This window comes from Onychostoma macrolepis, chromosome 09 (assembly GCF_012432095.1).
Source record: "Onychostoma macrolepis isolate SWU-2019 chromosome 09, ASM1243209v1, whole genome shotgun sequence".
NCBI classification, from domain to species: Eukaryota; Metazoa; Chordata; class Actinopteri; order Cypriniformes; family Cyprinidae; genus Onychostoma; species Onychostoma macrolepis.
Window position 1 is genome coordinate 1811081 of NC_081163.1, and position 9887 is coordinate 1820967.

The 9887-nt window shown below is 39.0% G+C and overlaps 1 protein-coding gene across 1 annotated transcript; it reads right to left on the reverse strand.

Annotated features, from left to right (window-relative positions):
- On the reverse strand, positions 1-8981 carry LOC131547070 (nuclear factor 7, brain-like). The gene is made up of 6 exons (XM_058787347.1): positions 8448-8981; positions 7952-8047; positions 7475-7705; positions 7371-7393; positions 7171-7289; positions 1-545 (listed from the first exon to the last, which is right to left on the reverse strand). The coding sequence occupies exons 1-6, from the start codon at positions 8841-8843 to the stop codon at positions 61-63; spliced, it is 1350 nt and encodes a 449-aa protein (XP_058643330.1). The 5' UTR covers positions 8844-8981; the 3' UTR covers positions 1-60.
- Between the last annotated feature and the right edge of the window lie 906 nt (positions 8982-9887).

Below are 9887 nucleotides of genomic sequence, written 5' to 3' on the forward strand. Positions count from 1 at the left end.
TGGAAACATAATGAATGTAAAAGATAAAAGCAGGTCGATCCAGAACTACAGGAGTAACGTTTACTGACTATTGAAAGGTAAGATCTTCAGAGAGCAACCACAGAAGAAAGGAAAGAGTGTGTGATTGAAGGAGGTTGTGAATGTGTGTAGATGTGTGTTAGTTACAGGATCAGAGAATGACACCGTTCCTCTGTCATAGTCCAGATACACTCTCACACGCTCAAGATCCTGTTTAACAGGGAAACCAAACTGTTCAGACCATCTGTGCTGCACAAACCAGACATCAGTGTTAAAGAAAACACGTCCCTTCCTTTGGTTTGATGCTGTAGTTACTCCAAGACTCCACCATAGACTCTCTTTAAGCTCCACATCCCAGCAGCGTGTTCCTGAGTTAAAACCCTCTGAACCCAGAACACAAGGACAGATGTCAAATCTCTCTGGATTATCAGGAAGCAGTTGTTTGTTGTCGCTGTATCTCACACTGGTCAGATCATCAGAAAGGAGGAGATGTGGATTTGCAGTGTTTGGATCCAGAATCACAGGAGCTGATGAAACACAATCAACAGCTGCTTTTATTCTGATGTTCATATAATGATCAAGAGTGAACCGTACACAGATTATTATGAATTATGACACTTGTTCTATTGATCAAACATATCATTTTCCTCTGATCGCTGTCAGTTAGAGCTGCACGATTAATCATTAAAAGATCGCGATCTCGATTCAAACACCCACACGATCTCATTTCTAAATGACAACGATTCAGTGTTTATTAAACCTTTGATAAAATCATACTGGAACATTAAAATCTGTTTTCGTGCTGCCGCTGACACAGAGAGAGCAGTTATCATGTTTAGGTAAGAAACAGCTTCACAAACAGTATTTTTAACCACAAAGTATTATTTCTGTCTTACAATCATTCATATTGTTCTGTATAATATTTGTTTCATTTTTGTAAGTTGTGGCTTGATTTATTTAAGAAGTTCGTTTGTGATCTAGTGGTGAAAAATATTATTGCACTATTCTCTAGAACGTAACCGGAAGTTAAGAAGTTATAGAAGAGACTGTGATCGGCATCTAGAGACGTGCTGTTGTTTGCTTTCGGTCCTTGTGGTAGATACGACGTAAGTCACTCATTTTATTTTGAAAACATCTGTAATACTTCCTCTGTGTTAGTTTGATGAAAAAGGGGTCATTATTGACATATTTAAAGATTGATGTTCTGTCTTAAAATCCATCGCAATCTGATAGCCAATATGCTAACGTAGCTGTGCAGTCTTTTCGTATATATGCTCGTCACTACTGCACTTCGATTTGTTTATTTAGCAGTTTAAATATGAATGTTTACAAATGTGCAAGTTTTATGTTATTTATGATATTTTGTAATCATTTTGTAATTTCTACCTTTGTGATTTCCTTTTTTAGTTTTACAAGAAATGAAGTAAAGTGTGCATCACATGCGCAAGAAGAACGAGTGATGGTGCTTTATTTGCGTTAACTATCTGTCAGTGCTTTGGTTCGGAACACCACTGCCAGGGCAGAATAGTAAAAGGTCGTCTGCACAGCGGGAAAAGACAGGCAAGCAGTAGCATCAGGATGGAGGAGTCACAGCCTTGCAAGAAAACAGAGGAAGCTGACCAAGCTTTAGAAATAAGATCACGGTCAGGCGGTTCACATCGTTCTACAAGATCTTCAGCTAGTGCAGCTGCTACCACAGCAAGAGCTAAAGCGGCAGTGTGTAAAGTAAAAGCCTCCTATGCAGAGAAGGAAGCCACCATGATGAAAGAGAGAGCTCAACTAGAAGAGCATCAGCAAAAAACACTAGCTGAAACAACACGGAGGAAAGCAGAGGTGGAGGCTGAACTGTATGTGTTGAAAGTGCAGAAAGAAGCTGTAGCAGCATCTACAGAAGCAGAGGTTTATGAGGCTGCAATTCACAGAGAAGATGGACTAGATGTTGACCTAGAAAAACTTTTGTGTGTCTCGAACAGAACTGAACGCACCAGAGAGTATGTGCAGACACATTCTCAGCTACCGAATGCTGCTGATCTGACTTCTAATCCACAACATGAGAGTGAGCATTCTAGTTATGTGACAAGGAGTTATGTTGCAGGCTCACATAGCTCTCTCTGTCCGACGGGGAAAGAGAAGTCTAATGTAGGGACAGTTCCTATGAAGCAGAAACACACAGTTCAACATAGCCACCAGGGTTCTCCTTCGCAAGTTAAGACCGAGCCATTTGATGGAGATGATGAGGTGATGCGTCAAAGCTATCCAGTATGTACACAGCGAGAATCAGACCCGTCCTCAAAAGTACCGGCAGGGTGCTCTGCTCCAGCACCGCTACACGCAAATGACTTCACTACATATTTGCTTAGGAAAGAAATGGTGAGTTCCGGCTTGTTTCGATTTGATGACTGCCCTGAAAATTACTGGGCGTGGAAAACGTCTTTTAAAGCTGTAACCAGTGAACTTAATTTGACTAGTAGGGAGGAAATTGACCTTCTCATCAGATGGCTTGGTCCTGATTCCTCTAGTCATGCCAAACGAATTAAAGCAGTTTATGTCAGTAATCCTACTGTAGGAGTTGGAGTGATATGGCGTCGCATGGAGGACTGCAACGGATGTGCGGAGGTCATCGAGCAGGCAATGCTAAAAAGACTTGACACTTTCCCTCGCATCACAAACAAAGACGCCCATCGTCTAAGAGACCTTGGAGATTTGCTGCTTGAGCTGCAATCCGCCAAAGAGAGTGGTCGTTTATCTGGACTTGCTTACCTCGAGACAGCAAGAGGAGTCAACCCCATTGTAGAAAAACTCCCATTCAGTCTTCAAGACAAATGGATAACGCAAGGTTCCAGATACAAAGAAGACCATAACGTATATTTCCCTCCTTTCAGCTTCTTTGTCGAATTTGTTTGTAGACAGGCAAGAACTAGAAACGATCCTAGTTTTGCACTTGCTTCAACTGGCTGTTTAAACAGCATGAAAGCTGACGGAGCTGCCAGGTCGAGTAATAGACCTTCTGTCTTCGTCAAGAAAACTGAAATAACGGCTGCACAATCAAACCAAGACAGAACCTCAGAAAAAAATGTAGAACCAGACAAGGTCTGCACTATGCACAATAAACCTCATCCACTCCACAAGTGTCGCACGTTCAGGAGCAAGCATTTGGATGAAAGAAAAGCACACCTGAGGGAAATGTCTATCTGTTTGAAATGTTGTGCTTCCACTAAGCATGTTGCAAGAGACTGTAGAGTGTTGATTAAGTGCAGAGAATGCAATAGTGATCGACATGTTGCAGCCATGCATCCAGGACCTGCTCCATGGTCTGTTGAAGTGCCTGAGTCAAAGGCAGAGCAAATTATGGAAAACACAGGTGAGGACACTGCTGAGGTCACCAACAAGTGCACGGAGATTTGCGGAGATTCTAGTAAGCCTAAATCATGTTCAAAGATCTGTCTCGTGAAAGTTTATCCCTCTAATCAGTGTGAGAAGGCCAAACGAATTTATGCAGTACTGGATGAGCAGAGTAATAGATCTTTGGTGAAGTCTGAGTTCTTTGATCTGTTCAACGTTGTTAGCAGTTCTTCCCCTTTCACATTGAAGACGTGTTCAGGCGTAGCGTAGCACACTCGTAAGACTTGACCCCTTTGTGGACGAGGAAGGTCTGTTAAGAGTTGGGGGTCGCATTCACTGTGCTGACATCTCAGATCCAGAGAAGCATCCTTCCGCCCAACCATCATGTGACTGATCTTTTAATTCAGCATTATCATGATCAAGTGGCTCATCAAGGCCGTCATTTTACGGAGGGTGCTATACGTAGTGCTGGATTGTGGATTGTCAGTGGCAAAAGACTTGTTTCAGATATCATCCACAAATGTGTGCTATGCAAGAAGCTGAGAGGTAAGATGGAGAGTCAGAAGATGTCGGCTTTGCCCTCAGACAGGGTTTCTGTAGATCCACCTTTCACACACACAGGTCTTGATGTTTTCGGACCTTTCACTGTGGTGACACGCAAGACAAGAGGACACAGCACTGAGAGCAAGCGATGGGTCGTCATATTTAGCTGCTTGAGTACCAGGGCAGTTCACTTGGAGGTCATTGAGTCCCTATCAGCATCAAGCTTTATTTGTGCTTTGAGACATTTTTTGGCTGTCAGAGGGCCAGTGAAGCATTTTTGTTCAGACAGAGGGACGAATTTTGTTGGAGCAGTGAAAGAACTTCAAATCGACAGTAGCGACTCGGAGCTGAAAGGCTTCTTGAAGAATCAAAGCTGCACCTGGACATTCAACGCTCCACACTCCTCTCATATGGGAGGAGTGTGGGAAAGAATGATCGGGATAGCCAGACGTATACTGGAGGCGCTTTTGATGAAAACTCCCACAAGGCTTACTCATGAGGTCTTAACAACTTTAATGGCAGAAGTCATGGCCATTATGAATTCCCGTCCCTTAACCCCAATTTCAACAGATGCAAGTATGCCACAAGTTCTTTCACCAGCGATGCTCTTAACTCAGAAAGCAAGTGTTGCTCCAATTCCACCAGGAAACTTTGAGTTTGGTCACCTGCACAAAAGTCAGTGGCGTCAAGTCCAGATGTTAGCGGATTCATTCTGGAAACGATGGAAGGAGGAGTACTTGTCCACCTTGCAATCCAGAAGGAAATGGACGGAGGAGAGAGAGAATATTCAGGAAGGAGACATCATTCTGTTGAAAGATGGGGAAGCTAAGCGCAGTGAGTGGCCAATTGGACTCATAACAAAGACTGTTGCCTCATCTGATGGGAAAATTCGTAAGATCATGGTGAAGACTGCAAAGCAGGGGGTCATCAGAGAATACTTAAGACCTATATGTGACATTGCCTTACTTTTATCTGGCAATCAAGATGCATAATGGTATAACTTAAGATATACCAGACGGGGAGTGTTCTGTATAATATTTGTTTCATTTTTGTAAGTTGTGGCTTGATTTATTTAAGAAGTTCGTTTGTGATCTAGTGGTGAAAAATATTATTGCACTATTCTCTAGAACGTAACCGGAAGTTAAGAAGTTATAGAAGAGACTGTGATCGGCATCTAGAGACGTGCTGTTGTTTGCTTTCGGTCCTTGTGGTAGATACGACCGTAAGTCACTAATTTTATTTTGAAAACATCTGTAATACTTCCTCTGTGTTAGTTTGATGAAAAAGGGGTCACTATTGACATATTTAAAGATTGATGTTCTGTCCTAAAATCCATCGCAATCTGATAGCCAATATGCTAACGTAGCTGTGCAGTCACTGATGTCTATGGTTGCGATCGAGGGTGTAGTTTTGGTTTGAACATCGGGGGGGTTGAAGTGTGAACTGTTTTAGTGAACACCCTTGTCATGCTCCCTCATAAGCTTTATTTATTTATATGTTTGTTTGCATATGTTTATTTTTGTAAAATGGTCTTTTACACATGGCTCTCGATTCTGACTTGTACTTGCTCTTATGAAAATGTAGTTCTTAACTGTAGCGTTTGTCATAATAAGGCCAGCCTATTAATCATTTCCAGGCCAATAATGACTTTTTTATTATTAATCTATATAGCATTTGTTATAAAAAATAACACATATTTAGAAACAATAGCTACAAAATGCCACAGTTGTAATATAAATCTATAGGGAATAATCTATTATAATTCTACAACAATTTAGACACAGTTTCCCACAATAAATAAGCCTACAATAAAACATGATAAATTAAGGTGGTCATGAGTAGTTTAAAGAGATTTTAATTAGTAGTGCTGCTGCAAGATCGTTTTCTCCTCTTTTCATCAGTCTTTTTAGTTTATGTGCCTTTTTTAGATAATGTTCGACTTTCTCCATAGCATTTTAAAGTGGCAATTTCTCAAAGAAATTCAAATAGATCGTACATTTGACATCAGCTTCACGATAGCAACTTGCAACTTGTACTTGCTAGATCTGGTTAATTTACATTAAAAAAATGGGTTGATTCGGTTGTTCTGAAGGAATGTAATTATTATTATTTTTTACTAATCTGGTATTTGGGGTCAATATGACCCCGCACTGAAATTAATGGGAAATGCCAAACAATCTATATTCTTTTTCATATGTCAAAAATAAAAAAAAATAAAAAAACAAATCTGGCATAAATCTGAAAATTTCCACACAGAAATGAAGGCCTGGTACTAGAGCACAAATACAATGTGGAACGAGCATACTCACTCACACACACTTACACACACACACAGACACACACAGACACACACACACACACACACACACATATATTTTATAATGTTTTAGTATATATTTACAAAATATATATCAGAAAAGTTGTGAGAGGAGCAGTTAGTCACTTCCAGAAGAATGAATGGCTCTCTATGGGCCTCTGCTGGATATATATGATCATTACACTATTCTTTCAAAAACTGTGATTTCTACGAGTTTTTCTCTAACCAGCAGATGATAGAATTCTACACCTAACACCTAGATCAATATCCAGAAACAACTTAAATCAAATTTTAGATCATCATTTAAGTGTTTTCTCTCATGAAAATGTAATATTTCACACGCAAGCTAACGGTGTAGTTGAGGATTTTTGTGGTAAATTGGTACAAAAGTACTTCATATCTCCCAAAACACAGCTTTAATGTATAGATGAGAAGTAAAAAAAAAAAAAAAAAGGATATAGTATTTGTATGATTAAAAATGTATATATTTTTTAAAATTACTCTATCAATTTTGGGGTCATATTGATACCATTAATGTACAGGAAATGAGAACCATATGAGGGTTAATAATTCTTTCAAATGAATTAAACACTTAAATAGATTGCAGCAATTAATATTTTGTCACAAATTATTTTGTTTTGTTCAGAATCGTGAGAGAATCGTGATTTCTATTTGAGACAAAACAAATCATGATTCTCAATTAATCCAGAATCATGCAGCTTTACTCTCAGTGTTGTTACAGTAAATATTTTAGATTTGATAATCAATCAAACTGAACTGAGATCTGCTGTATCACTGTAACTGTAAATATCATGTGGAGCAAAGTTGTTCTTCTCATTTTGGTGTAGTAGCTCATCTGGTTATTCAAACATAATGCTGAAATCTGTAAATATTCCCTCATGCATCATTTCCAGTGTATGTGTAACAGCACAGATCTTCTCCAGACTCACTGTTTTGGACGATGTCCTGCATCTTCTTCCAGACTCTGAAGGGCAGGTTGCCCAAGTATCGTGGCACATGAATCAAAGCTCCAGAAGGCGTCTGTGGATCCGGCTGTGAGATCTGGACTCTGGAAGAACATTCAGGATCAGAACTGCAGTGGCTTTGGCTTCAGAAGCAGAGAGACCAGAGACACCAGCAGATCACTCACCTTTCCATCAAGACTGGAAACTCCTGCAGAACAAACACACCATTTATCATCAAGAACTCAATCAATCATCAATCAATCAATCAATGGATGATCTGAAATCAGACCTTTAGAAAGCAGACGTCATTGGCTTTCATCATCTCCTCCGTGTCTTTGATTGTGTGTGAAAGAGCTGAGATGTGTCTGTTCATCTCCTCCAGCTTCTCCTTCATCATCTGCTTCTTCTGCTCCTCTTCCTCTCTCAGTGCAGTGATTGTAGCTTCTTCTTCATCTCTGAGAAACTGATGAAGCTTCTCAAACTGCTGTTTAATCTGACGCTCTGTGTGCTCAGCTTGAGACTGAAATCAAATCACATTCACTTCAATCATCTCCATCAACACACATCAACACATCACATCATTCAGATCCAAGAGAAACTCAGACACCGACAGATAACAGATCCAGAAGCAGACTGGTGCTCCTAATTTACAACGATAATAATCTGGAATCCATTATATTAAATATAACAAATCATAATTGTATACAGTGTCTTACATTGTATCTTACAGCTGTACTGAAAATGACTCTTGATTGTGTTTCCTCACCTTGATGTGTTGAACTGTTTTCTCAAACTCTTCTGTCATGTTTTCTCTCTTTTTAAGTTTCTCCTGTAAGGACGTCAGTGCTGTATTGAGCTCCTCCTAGAATTGAACAAAATAAAAATATATAAAACACAAGATTACAGTGAATAGAAGAGAATACAGTGATCATACAGTGCAGTGAAAAAGTATTCCAGAAATTATGACAAAGAACGTGATTGAAATACATCAATCTGGAAGGGTTACAAAACCATTTAAAAGGTTCTTGGACTCCAAAGAACCAGAACGAGAGCCATTATCTCCAAATGAAAAAAACTTGGCACAGCAGCAAACCTTCACAGAAGTGGCTCAATATGGGGGCAAATACTTTTTACAGCAGAGTTTATGTCATATGAAGTTGAGTAAAATGGCAGAGAGAAATATTGAGTGCATGAATCTGATGATATCTGTGTTTATGATGATTTATTGTTTTTATACATGAAAAAAGAGAAATTTGTCCTACCTTATATGATGAAACCACTTCACCGATGGGTCTGAATGTGTGATTGATGTGTTTTAGTGAATCTCTGCACACGACACACGCAGGCTGTTTGTCCTCCAGACAGAAGAGTTTGAGTTTCTCACTGTGTAAACTGCAGATCTCCTCAGATCCTGATGAACGCCTCTCATTTCTCTCCTTCAGGAACGACTCGCACAAGTTTTTTAACGCAAGATTATATGGAGGACAATCTCTTGAGGATCTTCTCCTGCAGACAGGACACTCCTGAGTTTTCTTGGTTCTCCAGAACTGTTGAAGACACTCTTTACAGACACTGTGACTACATGATAAAATAACAGGAGTCTTGAAGATTTCACAGCACACGGGACAATTATAGTCATATTCAGATGATGAAGCCATTTCCACTGTTTGAGCTCCAGCAACCTAAACTTTACTTTCTCTTTCTGAATGACTTGCAAAAATGAATAAACCAAGAGAATCACAAAGATCTTCTTTGTGTCTTCGTTGTTCACTGATGGCTGATTCTTTGTTGCTTTTGTCAAAGAGAAGAAAATCAGTGACAGAAAGGAGAAATAATAAGTCAGTCTCTTCCTGGTTAGTGTTGTAAGAGGGTGGAGTTTCTGATCATCTTTGGGTGTTTAACACCTAAAAGGAGTCAATGATTTTTTAAAAATAAATTCAGCAATTAAAAACATTTTACACAACAGGAATAATACAAGCTTTGTAAAATATCTTTATCCATTTATCGTACATGAATTATTTTTTAATCATTTTACTCGATACACTGGATGTTCAAACCAGAATGTTTCTACTTTTTGATTTGGCTGACATCTGAGTCAATGTACTTCATTTTAAGAAGAGATTAGTTCACAACCAATAAAAAAAGTATATGTCCTATAATAGTATGAATTAAATCCAGACATACTGCTTCTGCAATGTTGGTATTTTCATGAGAGCTACAGTGTAACTTGTTTTTACTTCCACAGCATTTATGAATCCTCTCCCAAGGCCTCATAAGATAGTAAATTGTCCTTTATATGCATACTTCAAAACATTGCATCCTGGTACTTTTTGACTACTGTAGAATACTTAACAATACTGTGAATTCAGACATATTCATGTTCTTGTTTGTTTGTTTGTCTACTACATAGTAGTGAAGTGTGCATATTCAGACAGAGACTGGCACCATTCTGATATATAACACCCACTTTTCATTACCTAATCAGTTCTTTTCCACTACAATAAGAAAAATAAAATACTGCATGAATGCATGTGTGAGTAACATTTATGAAATTATATTTTGAATACCATTAATATTTTGACTATGTCTGGTTGAGGAAAAAATGAAATATTCTCATGGACATCCTCATAATTCACTCTCAGATGCCCTTATTATTGTCTTACTTCAGTCTGTGCCTCCATCCGACTATTTTCACCCTTTAC